This window comes from Cinclus cinclus, chromosome 5 (assembly GCF_963662255.1).
Source record: "Cinclus cinclus chromosome 5, bCinCin1.1, whole genome shotgun sequence".
NCBI lineage: Eukaryota > Metazoa > Chordata > Aves > Passeriformes > Cinclidae > Cinclus > Cinclus cinclus.
Window position 1 is genome coordinate 62,928,635 of NC_085050.1, and position 16,922 is coordinate 62,945,556.

The 16,922-nt window shown below is 42.6% G+C and overlaps 1 protein-coding gene across 3 annotated transcripts; it reads left to right on the forward strand.

The window, feature by feature from the left end:
* Window positions 1-1,021: 1,021 nt before the first annotated feature.
* On the forward strand, window positions 1,022-15,495 carry KLHL8 (kelch like family member 8). Of its 3 annotated transcripts, none has more exons than XM_062493908.1 (9): window positions 1,022-1,863; window positions 4,787-5,335; window positions 7,439-7,625; window positions 8,314-8,457; window positions 9,634-9,745; window positions 11,314-11,482; window positions 12,242-12,401; window positions 13,364-13,565; window positions 13,969-15,495. In XM_062493908.1, the coding sequence occupies exons 1-9, from the start codon at window positions 1,657-1,659 to the stop codon at window positions 14,090-14,092; spliced, it is 1,854 nt and encodes a 617-aa protein (XP_062349892.1). In that variant the 5' UTR covers window positions 1,022-1,656; the 3' UTR covers window positions 14,093-15,495. The 3 variants fall into 3 exon arrangements, with proteins under 3 accessions (XP_062349892.1, XP_062349893.1, XP_062349895.1); XM_062493909.1 differs by having other exon boundaries at window positions 5,015-5,335; XM_062493911.1 differs by lacking the exon at window positions 4,787-5,335.
* Window positions 15,496-16,922: the final 1,427 nt, after the last annotated feature.

A 16,922-nucleotide genomic window follows, 5' to 3' on the forward strand; every position in this document is an offset into this window, starting at 1 on the left:
CAGCATCTCTACTCGCTGTAGCAGTGGTTGGGTGTGAATAAGCAGGGAGTGGTGAAGCAAGAGTGTCAGTCAAAGACCAAAATAAGCATGAGTTCCCTACAAGCGTAGGCTAGAGATGCTATATCTTACCTGCATCATCATGTGAATGAATAACACATGATGCCTTTCAACATCCCTGTGCAGCATTTCAATGTCAATCTTTTCCCTCTTGTTTGTCCATGTTAATTTTTATAACTTCAGGAGATTGTGTCTGAAGCTCTGTGTCAGCTTCAGATCTCAGTGCTATTAAGTGACCTCTTGGAAGGGCGTGTTAAATGTGAGCACCAGTCATGGAGGATTCAGAATACCATAATGAACTAGAAAAATATCTTAGTAATTTGTAAATGTGGCATAGTGAAGCTTAAGTTTTCAGCAGAAAAAAAGGTATTCTATTGCTATAAACTGTATAAAGATCCATGATCCATAATATCTTTCTTTGATCTAGTTTGTAGTTTTGGAAGAAGTAAGATCTTTCTTTTATATGTCTTTTAAAGGAAGAGTACTTACCTCACTTAAAGCATCAAATATTCCACGTCTGATCTCACTTTAACCTGCCTGGCCCAGTGCAGCCACTGGCTCTGTCACCACACAGGATGTGGAGCTGGCAGCAACCCTGTGACCTACAGTAGAAACAAGTATGGTTGCCTCAGGACACTTCTTGCTTTTTCTCCAGTATTGATGCATGAAGTGCTGTAAATTTAGTAAGAGGCATGGACACTTTCAAGATGTCCCAAAGGAAAATCAGTTCTGCTCCCAGACATGTGACTTAGATTTTTACTGCAGAAGAATTTTTTTGTTCTTTTGGCCAGTCTGCTTCCCTCCAACACCTCTAAATTCCAGAATTATAGCAGTCACCAACTCTTAGCGTAGAATGAAGAATGAAAGCATCATAAATTAAAAGCCATGAAACCAAAGGTAGTCGATGTAAGAGGAACATGCTTCTCAGTATACTCTGGAGTACCTTCCAACAGTTAAAGGTGGCTTATGAAAAACAGGGAGAGTTACTTTTTACACAGGGAAGTGGTCATAGGACAAATGGGAACAGCTCCAATGAAAAGAGGAGAGATTTAGATTAGATCTTAGGAAGAAGTTCTTTGCTGTGAGGGTGGTGAGACACTGTAAAATGTTGTCCAGGGAAGCTGCAGACATCCCATCCCTGGAAGTTTTCAAAGCCAGGCTGGATGGGGCTTTGAGCAACCTGGTCTAATGGAAGGTTGGAACTATATAATCTTTAAGGTCCTTTGCAACCCAAACAATTTTATATGATTCTATAGTTTACATTTGCCTTTTATTTTTCATGTCTTTATCAAGAAGTGTGGACAGCAAGTTCATGAATACGGCTTTTCCTAAACGTACCTACATAGGATTCTTAGCTGTGGATCTCTTTTTTTTTTTTTTGTCCCTTCTCCTCTCAGCTTCCCCAAGATCATAGGTAGTATTATAAAATAATTGAAGTGTTATATACTAGCATTACCTAATGTCTCATTTTCTTCTTTTATGTGTGTTTTTAAACAGGAAGATGAACAGAACTGAATTTTAGAACCTAACTCCTGATGGGCTGGATTTTATCTTGGCAGGAGTTTTTGGAGATTGATGCAGTGAGAGAAGAAACAGCCAATGGCTTCGGAATCCATGGTCCCTGAGCAGGCAAAACAACATCTGATAAAAGGAAAAAGGCGGCAGCAGCAGCAGCAAACTCGGCCTTCCAACAGCGATGGGGATGAGGATGTCTTCGTGTTTGAGGCAAATGAGGCTTGGAAGGATTTTCACAGCTCTCTCCTTCACTTCTTTGAAGCTGGAGAGCTCTGTGATGTTACACTGAAGGTGATACTTGTCATATATCCATTGCATGTATCAGTCTGAAGATAATGCTGCAGATGAGTGTGTTGGGAGGTAGATGTGAATATTGGCAGAGGTGTGGAAGCCATTGAATACTTCTTGGATCTGAGGCATCTCTGGAGATGCCTGCAATTTAAACACTTAAAGTATTGACAATCCAGGAGAGGAAGTACATGACTTTGGCCTCATCCAGCTTGCCTTCTAAGCAAATTCCCACTGTTGGTCACTAATTACTGTGCAGTTCCAGCTCCTTGTAGCCTCTTTGTTCTCAATATACTTTAATCTCCAATTTTACCTCCATGTCTGCATTTTGTGTTGTTTTGCTAGATTCTTTTCTGCAAAAGGATTTCTGGAAAAAATCTAACTTCCAGCATTCTTCAGAGAAGGAAAGAAAAGAACCTCAGACAGTTGTGTTCTACAGCTGATCAAAGAGTAAAGGAAAAGAGGGAGGAAGCAAATTTTGTGATTCTTGCATAGCATTGCTTTAATGTATTATTTGTAACTCAGCTGTATATTACTTACATCCTGAGCACCATAAATTTGTGTTTAGCATGCATAGAAGTGGGTGCCAGCACCTTTGAGTATTAAGTATTGCTTAGCTAACCAGCTTACAAGATAGTGCAAGATAGTTATTTAAGGAATAGTGATGAAGCACAGTTCTTAAACCTAGAACAAATGACAGATACCTTTAGGAGAAGTTGTTAGCCTGCTACTTTGACTGTTAGATATGAACAGGGAAAATCCTCACAGATGTAAGTCCCTGGTATTACCAACCCTCTTCATCCCTTTTCTTGTTGACTTCATTCTTACCTTTCCTCCTTTCCACCTGCCCTTGCGGAAAAAAAAAGCAGAAAATCTTATTTTATAAACATAGCTAAATGCATATTCCAGCAAGGGAAACTTGCCTTGGAAAAAACACTTTACTGGGGCTGCAGTTTAACTTTCCCTAAATTAGGTTTGTATTAATGTTCATTTGTATGATCTGTGTGGAGCTATTTTGGGAGCTTTAGAATGCTAGGTGACGACTTGGCTTCCAGTGAAGGCTAGAGCAACCCATGGACATCTTATTGTATGGCTTCCTAAATCAGGGATTTTTCAAGTAACTGCTAACCACGTACTTGAATCAGAATTTTCAGAGGGGCTTGTTTTTTCTTGCCGTAGTGCTCAGGCCTCACTCATGTTTTAAGAATAATCAGATTTCTACTGAATTTTCTGCTTTTGTGTGTGACCTGAGTTAGTAAGCAATTCTGGCATTGCTCTTGTCAGACCAGTTATTGTTTTAACTGCTAACTCTTAAAATATGATAGTAGCTGGAGGGGAACTCTGATTTCAAAATAGCAAGAACATGCTAGGTAGGTGGTGGAAGGAGTCCCTGCTCATAGCAGAGGGTGGGATGAGGTAAGGTCTCTTCCAACCCAAACCGTTCTGTAATTTAAAAATAAGCAGATTTGGTTAACATAGTAAAGCCACATAATTCAAAAGAAAGGTTTAATTAGAGAGTGGGATGATGGGCAGAATAAAAGTGTCTGAAGGTAAGAATGGCCTGGGAGCTTTCCCTGTTACCACTTACTGGTAGCATGTTTTTGTATCAGTACTGTAGTTAGTTGGAGTGCTGATGTTGTAACAGTGATAAGCCGTGGGAGCACACTGGAACACTCCCTCTGTTCCAAGGAGTTAAATTCTGGAATTTCACCTACTCTCCTGCTGCTGTCATACGAACAGTCTTAGAAGGCTGTTAGAAGGCGGAGAGTGGCAGATGAATACCATCTGCTTTTCTCCTGGTGGTTTGCTTTTTGTTCATTTGGTAGGTCTGAATTGTTCCTTCTGGGGTGATCTGAAGTTGTCACACTGAACCATCCACTGAACCATCCATCATCTTTTCCTCTTTTTTAATCTGCATACTCTTGCTTGTGTGTTTATTTTCTATACTCAGCTCACAGCTCACCCGGTAGATTACACTTGTGTTGATCATACTCTTTAAAAACATAGAGCAATTGAGTATTGAATCAGAGCTGGAAAATACCCAAAATATCCTAATAATGTAGTATATTTTTATTTTTCTAAGTGCATACTAGCTCTCTGTAACACCTTCATCTGGAAGTGAACATGTAGTTTGAATCTGTCAGGGAGACTGGTTGCTTATGTCAGCCATCCCTTTACATGCAGAGTGACAAAGGCTGTAAGAAAGCTTGGAACGCAGATAAGCAGTGGATTGTTCATTTACCTTCAGTACTTAGATTATTTTTTTTAATGTATTGAAATTCTAGAATTTTGTGCATGAAAAGCTTATTTTACGTTTTCTGATCAGAATTTTGAGAAATGCCTTCTCTTTATGGGGAATGCACTGTCTTTTATGGCTAAACATTCTGAAAATATTGAAGTGACTGGAACCTTTTAATAACACCTGAAATAGCTGTTATTTTTATGTTTTGACATAAATTTGCTTGTATAAGCATCGGTTCCTTGACAGTAGTAAAAGTCCAGAAGTCTACATTAAGTAGTCTAAAAATGCCACTTTTTAATTCTCCCCCCTTAAAGTCTCTGGCTATGTATATATAAAACAGGGGTCTAGCAGTCTCCTCCTGTCTCCAAGATGCATCTAGAATATTTCTAAGGATGTTTCAAGGCTTTTAAATAAAGACAAGTTCAGTGCATCAGTGCTATTGCTTCCTTGTGTTTTGACTTTGCTCTACTCTGATGGCCAAGCTACAGCTCAGAATTCTTTGGATGCATGGATACAATGTTAGAAGGACGGGGCAAATGAATTCATTTTTGTGGATAAATACAATCAAAACACATGGAGTCCAGAATTCTTATTTCAGCTCCACTGTTCCTGCTTTCACAGCCAAAACTGACATTCCAGCGAAACATTGGGTTGTTGGGTTTTTTTTGTTCTTTTTTCTTTCAGGTTGGTTCAAAGCTAATCTCCTGCCACAAACTGGTGCTGGCTTGCGTTATCCCGTACTTCCGGGCCATGTTTCTTTCGGAAATGGCTGAAGCCAAGCAGAAGCTGATCGAGATCAGGGACTTTGACGGTGATGCCATGGAGGACCTGGTGAAGTTCGCGTACTCCTCGCGGCTCACGCTGACGGTGGATAACGTGCAGCCCCTCCTGTACGCCGCCTGCATCCTGCAGGTGGAACTGGTGGCCAAGGCCTGCTGTGAGTACATGAAGCTGCACTTCCACCCCTCCAACTGCCTGGCAGTCAGGGCGTTCGCCGAGAGCCACAACCGCATCGACCTGATGGACATGGCTGATCAGTTCGCTTGTGAACATTTCACAGAAGTGATGGAGTGCGAGGACTTTGTGAGTGTGTCACCACAGCACCTCCATAAACTCCTGTCCTCCAGTGACCTGAATATTGAAAATGAAAAGCAAGTTTACAATGCTGCTATCAAGTGGCTCCTAGCCAATCCTCAGCATCATGCTACGTGGCTGGATGAGATCCTTGGACAGGTAGGGCAGACAGAGGCAGCAAGTGCCTGTCTCATCGCTGGTTTAGTTGTGTGATCAGCTCTTTGTACTTGAGTAGATCTCAAGGTGAAAAATGTTCTTAGCTTTTGGTGCCTCATCTAATATTCAGAGTTGGGAGTTGACAGTGAAAGCAGGTTAGAGTTCTTAAATACCAGGAAGAAGTGATATCCTCCTGTCTCTGTAGAGAGAAAAGTACTCACTTTATTCCCATGGCTGGGAGGTGGGGAACCAACAAAAAGCTACATCTGTGGTTGAGCAGAAATGTTTTATACTGACACGAAACAGAGAGAATATAAAGCCATCACTTCACTTGGCATGCCACTCCTACAGCCTGATCTGCTCACTGCCCATGTTCTTAAGTATCTGTACTTAAGGAGGGAGGCAAAGCTGTTGAGTTTTCTTACATGGCTAGGAAAGGAAGCTAAGATCTGTTGCATCAAGTTCTGTCACAGTATTTGAGACAGGTCGGGAGAGCCTGTACTGGGAAGGATTTGCATGCCATGTGCTACACAACATTGCACGTGTCTTAGCAGGTAGAATTGCCTGTGCAGTTTTAGTTGTCACTGAATTCCAACTTGATTATTTTGTATTTGTCTGAATTGATAATTTTGGCATTATGTGAGTAAGGAGAGGTGCACTGAGATGCTGCTGTCATTGTCTTCATGAATAATTTTTCACATTTCCTAGAAAAGATCACAGTGGTCTATTAGCTGTCTTCCAAAAACCTTCAGTTTCATCAAGATTAGCATGAGGTTTTTGAAACAAAAGCCCCTTCTTTATTATGCTATACTTAAACTTACAGGCAATATAATTAAAGATTTTTTTAAAGAAATGTATATTTATTGCCCAGTTGTGCTAGCAGATGAGATTGACCGTTTCAATCTGTTGATGAAAACCAGATACTAGATTCAAGCAAAGAAAAAGTAAACCCCTTCTTGTAATTATGGGTTGTTTGCCAGAGCATATGGAGTCATCAGTTGGCTTGGACATTACTGCTAGCATAAAACATGCCTGGGCTTCAAGACAGTGATTATCCATGTCATATTCAACCTTATGGGTTTCACTATTGCAATGAGGTTCTGAATTTAACAGCCTGGAGTTCTTACCACGTCACTAACCTTAGGAGCCTGTCAGCAGGGCTGAAGTGCTGCTTTAAAGTAGCCTCAAATAAGCTGGTCCAAAATAAAGGAAGAAGTGGGACTGAAAGCAAGGAGGTGAGGAGGAATGGATCAAGACACATGCTTCCTTCAAGACAGGGATGATTGTCAGTGCTGTGACAGCCTCATCCTTCTGCTTTGAGAAGCATTAGAGCTATTGGACTTCTTCACCATTGCTGTTGAGCCAGCTGAGAGCTGCTTGACAGTGTTGGCTCCAAACCTTAGGAAGTCAGGTGGAGATATGCTTCAGTTCCCCCCACTAACATTCCCACCTTTGCCTCTGATTGTACTTTGTATTCTGTGCTGTTTGTCTTACGAAGAAGGATGAAAGGTTTGCTGAAATAAATGGCAGAAAGGATTTAGAGAAGGAAACAACTAGCTCTCAATATTTATTACTTTTTTTTTAAGCTTGAAATCTGTCAAGTCTGCCTTAGAGAAAGGTGTTACTGCACTAGCAATACTTCCTTCATAGACACAGTTCACAGTGACTAAGTGTTTCCTTTTTGACTTGCCACCCAAAGAAAATGAACCATTTTAGCACAAGCCCTCTTAGACTGGCATAACAGTGAGCTGAAGATTCATAGCCAACAGCAGGCTAAGCTGATAAAGCCCTTCAAAAGCCACGGGTGCTGCCTGCATCATGCCAGTCAGGTGCAGGTGCAGCAGCTTGTCTCCTTCCTCAGCACAGCCTGGGCCAAGGGACACTTCTCCACTGTGGCTGAAATGCAAATGGTTGTAGGAAACTTTATGAGCAGAAAGAACTGTTCATGTGGCTGTTGTCTGGAACAAGTCTGAGAGCTGCTCTCCTTCCTGAGGAGCGTGGGGCTGCCGGCTGGCTCTGCAGCTGCCGGCCGGTGCATGGGCAGCGCTGCACGGTGACACTCGGCACTTCAGCCACTTTCTCCAACTGTGTTCATTTCTGTGTCAGGTACGGCTGCCTCTCTTGCCCGTTTGTTTCCTTATGGGTGTTGTGGCAAAGGAAGAGATTGTCAAGCAGAATCTAAAATGTAGGGATTTGCTGGATGAAGCAAGGAACTACCACCTTCACCTGAGCAGCAGGGCAGTGCCTGACTTTGAGTACTCCATTCGCACAACACCAAGGAAGCAGACTGCTGGTAATTAAATGTGTGTCTGGTTACCCAGTAGGGAGTGGTGTGGAGAAAAGGCAGCACATCTGTGCAGGTGTCTTGATATCAAGCAGGTATAGCTTGATGTCGAGGGTTGTTCATGACTTGATGCAAAATTGGGAAAGCCATTATGTACCTCTCTGGTATTTCTGTAATGTGCTGCATTTTCCTAGCAGAAGTTAGCAGTCATTTTCTTTCTTTAAAGCATTAATAATTTATCCTGATTGTCTCTATCTGTATTAAAGCCAGAGCTGTTACATATGTTATGACCAGGCAATCTGTTCAAAGCTGTGCCAAAAACAGTGGACATTTACCTTTTGGTCAACTTTTAAAGTCTTTGACTAACCTACGCCAAAAGCGAGCGATGAATGTTGACCGCAGATCATAATTTCTACGTAGTTATATTTCACAAACAATGGGTTTGTCTTCTTAAACCAAATCACAAAAAGCGTATTTAAAAATGCATTGTTTTTACAAGAGCATAGATAGCTGATTACCATAGCAGCATGTCAAGCAAAGACCAAAATCCAGTACTGAGTTACGAAGGGCAATGACTGTGCTCCTTGAAGTGAAATACAAATTCCCCGAACTGTGTAATTTTCAGTTTGCTCTGCTGTACAGCTGTTATTGCCCATCCTCCTGCTGGTTCTCTGGAAGCCTGTTCTGTGTTCTGCAGGTGTTCTGTTCTGTGTCGGTGGCAGAGGTGGATCAGGTGACCCCTTCCGCAGCATCGAGTGTTATTCCATCAGTAGGAACAGCTGGTTCTTCGGCCCTGAAATGAACAGCAGGAGGAGGCACGTGGGTGTGATCTCCGTGGGAGGTCAGTAACCCTCTTCAGGCAACCCCAGGCAAAAAGGCACTTGTTTGCTCCTGTTGCTGTGTTGGTACTTTTACTAGCTGTACAAGAAGTAAACTAATTGCTTAATAGTTTGATAGTCTTCAGTTTAGTAAAGCTGCTCCCCCTTGAAGGAGTGTTTGGTCCTGAGCCAATCTGAAACTGTGCTTATGAAAAAGACATTACTGCAGACTGACAGAGTTGGGCTGCTCAGACTCGGGAAGGCTTCATGGAGACCTTTTTGTGGCCTTTCTGTACTTTAAAGGGAGCTTAGGAAGAGAAAGACAGGCTTTTTAGTGGGGCCTCTTGTACTACCACGAGAGGTAATGGTTTTAAACTAAAAGAGGGTTGATTTAGACTACATATGAAGCAGATGTTTTTTACAGTGAGGTTACTGAAAACCTGGAACAGATTGCCCAGAGAAGTGGTAAATGTCCCATCTCTGCAAGTGATCAAGGTCAGACTGGATGGTGCTCTGAGCAACCTGAAAATGGAAAGGTTTCATTGCAGAGGGGCTGGACTAAACGACCTTTAAAGGTTCCTCCCAGCCCAACTGAGCTGTATATATAAATTCTGGCCTTTAATAGGTGATTTACTTTTAAAAAATCAGTTTATAAAGAAATTACCTTAGACAGCAGTCACCCAGAATTTGCTGATATTCATACTGGCTCCCTTCCTACTTAAATCCATCCTGGAAAGTTACTGAGTTACTCAAGTTACATAACTCTTCCAAGAGCAGACCTGGCTTTATTTTTGGGTCCCCATCTTCTGAAAACAGGTCTGTGCAGTCCAGAGCAGCTTAGCGCCAATAATGCTGCTTTCTCTTGTACTTGGAAGCCCCTGTGTTGCAGCAGAACAGAGATAATTTTTCTCCATAGAAAATCTGGAGAGACTGGTACATGTGTCCAAACTGATTTGACCTGCAGTACTTAAATAATGGGAAGATTTTTTTTTTGTCTACATAATCTCAAGTGTTGCATAAAGTTCACATTAGAACAGATTCCTGGTTGAGTACAGCATATAAAACTCTAATATTGAATACATTTAAAAACTTAAACCTTTATTTGACCTCTTTGTCTCCACATAGGCAGGGATATTACATAAATGAAAACTGAAATGTTGCCAAGCAGTCTCTATATCAAAAGATGTCTGTGTGTTCAGGTAAAGTCTACGCAGTAGGTGGACATGATGGAAATGAGCACTTAGGAAGCATGGAAGTATTTGATCCTCTCACAAACAAGTGGATGATGAAGGCATCAATGAACACAAAGAGGTATATGTGTTCCATGCTCCAAGTCCTAGTCTCTGATGTGCTGTTTCTTGCTGATGCTGAAAAGCATCCTGTCCGTCCTGCCTTTTTGGGGGGTTTTCAAACTCTTCTGTTTAGAGGAATTTCCTTCCCCTAATTTGGAGCTTTAAGCTATGAATGTATTACCCTTCTGTTTTGTTTTTTTTGGAGGAGCTGGCTTCTGGACCAGGGACCTCTTCTTCCCCAGCTATGCTTGCTTTCTGCTGTGCCCAGTAAAAACAACTTGGAACTGATGAACTGGTTCTGTGGGGTTTTTGTTCTTTTTAAGAATTAGCAAGATAACTGCCAGCATAACATGAGAAGTGAAATACTTCATAGTGAAAATAAAAAAAGTGAAATACTATACCAGGAAACAAATAGCTGCCTATGCTTTTCACACAAAAGGCCAGAAGAGCAGGATCTGAAAGTCAGACTGGGGGCTCTTTTTGCCTTGACATTTAAGATTCTTTTCAGGAGTTACTAGGCTTATGGATCTGTAATTTTTTGTTTCTGTTATTTAAATCAGTGTCCCTAATTCTGCATTCCGTTTTGTTGTTTGTTGTCTTTCAAAGCATCACGTACCAGTAGGAGTGAAATGTTAAGTATGGCTTAAGTCTGAAAGCTATTTGTAGTTGTGACCTAATTAAAGTAGAAGACCCAGACTACTAGAAGTGGCCTGCTCCACTTCCTCTTGCCACCACCCCAGGGCATAATCTCAACGACAATCAGCCCTAGATTTCTGTGACATTTACTACTGAGTACTGGGGTAAATGAAAAGCCTGCTGTGCCTTGGCTACCTCCCAGCTCCACTCCTCCCATTCACTGAGGTCTTGGAATGCTTAGGGGAAAAAAAAGCTGCCACCATTAAAGGGTGTCTGTTATCTTCTGAGGCTATTTAAGATAAGGGCAGTATATTGCCACAATGTTTGTTCTGTAGATTGTCCCTCCCTTGCTGCTACCTCGGGTATCTCTGAGCCCACCCTTTCTATTGGAACAAGAATATTGTCAGTAACCTGGTAAAAGCAGAAACACAGTCTAGACCATACTATTAATTTTATAGTACTGATTGTACTCTCATGTAGGTAGATTTAGTAGAAATAAATCTGATGACCGTTTTAACGCTTAATAAAAAAACACCGGAATGGAAGAGACTGCAGTTAAATCTTGCTAGAGTTCAGCTGCTTAATATCCAGCACAAGTTTGCCTTTTAATATGTATTAGTATCACTCCCCATCATTCTCAAATGGTAGCAGCCAGCTGTACCAATGAAGGTTTTGGTTCATCTTCTGATTTAATAAAACTGAGAAATCATATCTAAGACATTGTCCTGTATCCAACTATGTGAGCAGAGGACTTGGCCTTAAGAGTTGGCATTCAGTCAAAAGGACACAGGTGTGCAGAGGGCCAGCAACATGATTTACTATAAATGTCACTTTTAAAATTCCCATCACTCTTTTCCCCCTAGTTTGAGACGGGTGCCACTCATATACCATGGCTGTGTGGGTCCCTCTGGTTAAGGACTTGCACTGAGCTGTTGCTGCTGTGGTTCCTAGGAGAGGCATCGCCCTGGCGTCCCTGGGAGGCCCCATTTATGCCATCGGGGGCTTGGATGACAACACGTGCTTCAGCGACGTGGAGCGCTACGACATCGACTCGGATCGCTGGAGCACCGTGGCCTCCATGAACACTCCCCGGGGAGGCGTGGGCTCCGTAGCCCTGGCGGTGAGTGAGTCCTAGCCCTGGTGGTGAGTCCTAGCCCTGGTGGTGTGTCAGTCCTAGCCCTGGCGGTGTGTCAGTCCTAGCCCTGGCGGTGTGTCAGTCCTAGCCCTGGCGGTGTGTCAGTCCTAGCCCTGGCGGTGTGTCAGTCCTAGCCCTGGCGGTGTGTCAGTCCTAGCCCTGGTGGTGTGTCAGTCCTAGCCCTGGTGGTGAGTCCTAGCCCTGGTGGTGTGTCAGTCCTAGCCCTGGTGGTGAGTCGCCGCTTCCTCCCAGCGGGGCTGGGGCCAGCTGAGGAGCCCAGCTGCTTTTCAAAGCTGCGTCCAAGACACAGAACACAAGGTGTGAAACAAAATGCAGCTGGTGGGTCTGAGCGCCTCTGGTCATCAAAATCCCGTGCAAAAAGTGAGGGAAATTGAACTGTTTCAACAGTCTGTGAGGTACTGGGAGGAGTACCTTCCTAGTGACATGAATAGTGCTTCCTGTCTCACTCAGCTGACTGGGTTGTCGTGCTAACTCTGTTGAAAGATACCAAATTCATGGTCTACTTTAATCCCCCTCGTGCTCTGAAAAACAGCTGCAACACTACTAAACTGATGTGTTTCTTTCATTGGAAAAGATAGCTGTTATGTTAGATAGTTAAATCTGTTTTTGGAATTCTTAAATGGAGGTGGCTATAGCACATTTTCCTATGATTTTAACACTGCTTATGAAGAACTGAGTAAAGGCAACTACATCACAAACAATCTTTGTACAACTGTTTTCCAGAACCACGTTTATGCCGTGGGTGGCAATGATGGCGTAGCATCTCTTTCCAGTGTGGAGAAATATGATCCCCACTTGGATAAGTGGATAGAAGTGAAAGAGATGGGTCAGCGAAGGGCTGGGAACGGTGTCAGCGAGCTCCACGGCTGCTTGTATGTTGTGGGTGAGTAGGGATGTGGCGTTCTGTAGTGCTGCTGCTGCTGCCAAGTGCTGGGCTTTGGAAGAGGCTGTTGTTGCTAGAGGAACTGGGAACAGATAGAGCTGACCTGTACTTGCTGTTCTTGGGCAGGAGAAGAACACAAGCACAACCAGGGCATGCTTAAACGAAGGTATGTTAGCGAGGAAATGAAAAGCAGCTTCTAACCCACATTTCAGGACAATATGTCTGTAATTAGAAAATCCTCTCAAAACTCACTACTCTTGAGTTTCCTTTTAGGAAACAATTCTTAAGTTCACATGCTTTCAAAGCACTCCAGTTGTGTTCTGAGTGTAGACAACAGTAGCTTTTTTTGCACTTATTCCACAGCTTCTTGTGTGCTACCTTGCATTTACCTGCTTTCCTGAGAGAGGAAGATGCCAGGTAGGTGTGCCACAGTGATAGTTTAAAAAGCTCTGACTTGTGTTTTATCATAAGTGCTTAAATATGTTTTGAATAAAATGTTCCTCTGACAGCTTCCCCAGGAAGGGGAATGCATCACTGAGTCTTATATGAATTTTTTTTTCTCTACTAAAATATTTGCCAATACTGTAATTTGAGAACACTGCTTCAGTGTGTTTTGCATAAAGTAAAATAAGTTTAAGATTGAGACCATCCTTTTGCTGGTGTTAGGTTTCTTTCTCTTCCAAATGGGAAGCTGTTTCATTATAAGTATGACGAATTCAGGGCGCAAAATAATGAAATTAGAATCCTTGCAACTTGAGTAGAAGAAAGTAATTGCTCTGGGTGAGGCTTGTGCAGTGAGAAGAGGGTGAGCTGTTAGTTTAATTTTTAGGAGTTTGTAAAGTTCTGGTAAAGAGAGAGCTGGACAGGATCCCCTGAATGCTGAGAATAATCTGATAATGCCAGTCTTGGATATCCCCTGCACCAGGAATGCCAAAAGCTGACTCTCTGATGGTTGTTTGCAGGTGGCTTTGATGACAACTCACCCCTGAGCTCGGTGGAGAGGTTTGACCCACGGTGTAACAAATGGGAATATGTGGCAGAGCTCACAACTCCGAGGGGTGGTGTTGGCATAGCAACACTGATGGGAAAAATTTTTGCAGTTGGAGGTCATAATGGCAACGTGTACCTGAACACAGTGGAAGCATTTGATCCCATAGTGAACAGGTAATTTCAAATGCTTTGTTTGTCCTTATAAGACAAGGAAATCTGCCTGTGTGAAAACACAGCAGCATAGAAGCAGTGTGCAGGAGGAGCCTAGCTGTGGTTTCCTGGTAATAAGTGAGTAATATCCATGACTATCAATGCAGGGCTGCTGCTTATATCACTAGGGCAATCTTGTAAATATTTAAGCACCTCCTCCTCCTCTGCTCCTCTCCATCCCTTGTTATCCCCCTTTAATTCAGTAACAATCTACATTCTTCTGGTTGTTTCAGTCTGATTTTGCACTAAACGGGGTGCATTTTTGTGCAGAGTGAGCAGCTAGGCAGCGTAGTAGAATTTCAGGCGCAGAAAATACTCTCAGGTTGCTCAGGAAGGGCAGGAACTTACTTTTCCTTCTCTCCTGTAGGTGGGAACTCGTGGGCTCAGTGTCACACTGCAGGGCAGGGGCGGGCGTGGCCGTGTGCTCCTGTCTCAGCAGCCAGATCCGGGATGTGGGCCAAGGATCCAGCAACGTTGTGGACTGCATGTGAGCTCTGCTGCCTCCTCTAAATTCCAAAGGAACACTACAAGGGAGGCATTGCAGAGCTTCTAAACACTGTGTTTTGTATGGTAGGTTAAGGAAAAAATCCAGCACATTTGCTTTGTGAAAATGGTATCTTCTGCAACTGTAAAGCTTTTGGTGATTTTCTGTCAATAGTGATATGGAAAAGCTTGTGAAAACATGGAATGAAAATGTGACTCACAGGAACAAACCTGCCAAGAACTGCAACCATCCCATTTTTTGAGAAGCTGTAATTTCAGAATCGTTTGAGGCAGCTGTTGCAAGGACTCAATATTGAACTGTAAATCAGGCATGTGGTGAGGAAAGCAGGAGCAGCTACTGGTGCTGAGCTTCCCCCAGCAGCCCTGCTACATGTTCTCTGGAGGGTTTGAGTGCTGTTTCATTTAACTTATTTTCTGGAATGGAGTCTTAAATGTTTCCCAGTTGTACAAGAGCTTTGTAACAGAAGGTGTCTCAAGTTTTAGAAGTAATGACATCCCTGATGCACACTGAGATAACTGAGGCAGAGAAGTTCACTGCTCACCTCCCAAGGGAATGCTGGCAACAGTGGAAATTGCATGGACTCTGTCTGAAAACTGTCTTTCAAAGTACTTTTTCAAGCTAATAAACTTGTTAGAAAGCTGGAAAGATTCTTGACCTGAGTTTAGCCACTGGAATACTGGCATTCTCTAGTCTTCCATAAATTTGTAGTTACTAACCCCCTTTCCAAAGGAGAGTTTCTGTTGAGAGGTCCTTCCTGAAGTAACCAGTGTAATTTGTCCTGTTTTCAGATGATAGTGTGTGAAAATGTAGGCTTCAGTGGTGTTTGAATCACCATTTTTATACAAAATGGAAATGCATAATAAAATTTGTGGCATTCTGTAAAACTTTTTAAGTGCAATTCTAGAAGACTTGACTGATTTCAGTATCCAGTAGCAACTCTGGTAACAGCCTTGAATTACATGCTCTTTTAAGGGAGCAGATAAATAACCTCAAAACCCTGAATCAACCAAAGAGAGCCGGCAAGAAAGATAATTGGGAATAAATCAGTACTTCCATCAAAAATTGAGATAACAACATGACAGCCATGCATACACAGATGTCTTGTTAGGCCATTACAAATCCTGAATCCTGAGTAAAGTCCTGCTGGAAAGACTGCAGATTCCTGTTGCTACATCACCTTGATCAGACCAGCAACTGACAATCTTTTGTGACCAAAGTTTCACAATTACCAGGTTGTTCCAAAGGCCCAGGGGGAGCAGCAAACTTCTCTGTATTCAGGACCAAGAAGAGGCAGGACAGCAGGAGTGAGGAGGCACAGCCATGTTTTTCTGCTGAGTTACCATCCTTTGGCTTTCCTGCCCAAAATGGCTTTGCACTTTGGTAGCACCCAGGGACAAAGTGAACGGTACTGTAAATAATGAAACATTGCAATAAAACATTTGTACTTCAAAGCACCTCGTTTGTTGTATGTCTGGAGCATGCTGGTTCTGGGAAGCATTACAGCCTTTAGTATTATTTGGTTTCTCAACAGGAAGCTTCTGTTATCAGAGAGAATCCTGCATTACCACCGTGGGCTGCACCACCCTGCTGCCCTCCTCACAGCGATGTGGTTACCTCGTGGCTCTAGACCTGACTGAGGGGTGGAAAGGAGGGATCAAGGGTCCCTCTCTGGGACCAAATGGATGTACTGGCTAACAAAAACCCTGAGTTTTCTACCAATTGGCCCTGACTGTGAAATCAGGTAGCCCAGCAGTGCAGGTTGCCAGCTGATCCATTTCTCTTCTTGGTAGAAAAGTGTGACAACCGTGGGTACAGCCTGTGGGTGCCTCATGTGCCTGGACCACAGTGACCACAGCACCCGTGGGGAAGTGTTCAGCGGGGAAATCAGGTCACAGCAAAAGCTCTGGGATTCTGCTGTGTGGGAAGAGCTGGAAGTCACATGGTACCAGCTCTGAACAGGATCCTAGAACAGGCACCTCATTTGTATTTCAATGCACACCCCCGCCCCAACACTCGTGTTCAGGGCTCTGGAGGCGTATCCCTAAGGACTGGCAAGAAAACTGCAGAGCAGGCTTACAAGGAACAACCCTGTTCCCAGAACAGTGGTGTCCCACGTCGTTAGTCTTGCATGGCACCAACAGCTAAATATATTTTGTACAGAACTGCTTTTAGAATTGCTATTGCTGGAAATGTGCTAGTGATGACAAAGTATAACAAGAAATAAAAATACAGGATTACTGTGGTGACAAACTGCAGTGACCTGACTGCACATAAAGCTGTTGTGATTTAACACCTCTGCTGGCAAGGGGATGTAAGCTGTTAGTTAAAAAGAAAAATTCAACATGGCATCAATACAACTAATAACCATGCCAGTCAATTTAAAAAAAAATAAAAATCCCAAATGAGCACTCCTGACACACAATGTAATTAAAGACCTAAGACAAACAATGAAAAAAAATAGTTTAAAACTCTCCATACTTCAAACAACTATTAAAAAGCATATTCGATAATTACAATTTGGTACTTTTTAACTACATATGTGTTACTATAACAATTTTAACAAATGCATAATTCGTGTTATAAAAAGTCAAATAAAGAGCTCTCACCAAATTTTAAAAATCCTATGCCAAAATTCCATATGCAAGTCTCTTATTAAAAAAAAAAATAAAAAAGCTCCTCATGATAAACCACAAGATCAAGCAACGGCCCTGCCTGGAGATGTACTTTCAAATATCAAAAATACAACTCGAACATTACACAAATCCAACACTAAAGTTTCAAAAGGCATTTATACAAAAGTAAAACAAAAAGTATGT

Coding starts and splice junctions, on each gene's coding strand:
- KLHL8 (XM_062493908.1), top strand. CDS start 1,657: ATGGCTTCGGAATCCATGGTCCCTGAGCAGGCAAAACAACATCTGATA. Junction 9,746..11,313: donor GCATCAATGAACACAAAGAG/GTATATGTGTTC, acceptor TGTGGTTCCTAG/GAGAGGCATCGCCCTGGCGT. Junction 13,566..13,968: donor TTTGATCCCATAGTGAACAG/GTAATTTCAAAT, acceptor TCTCTCCTGTAG/GTGGGAACTCGTGGGCTCAG.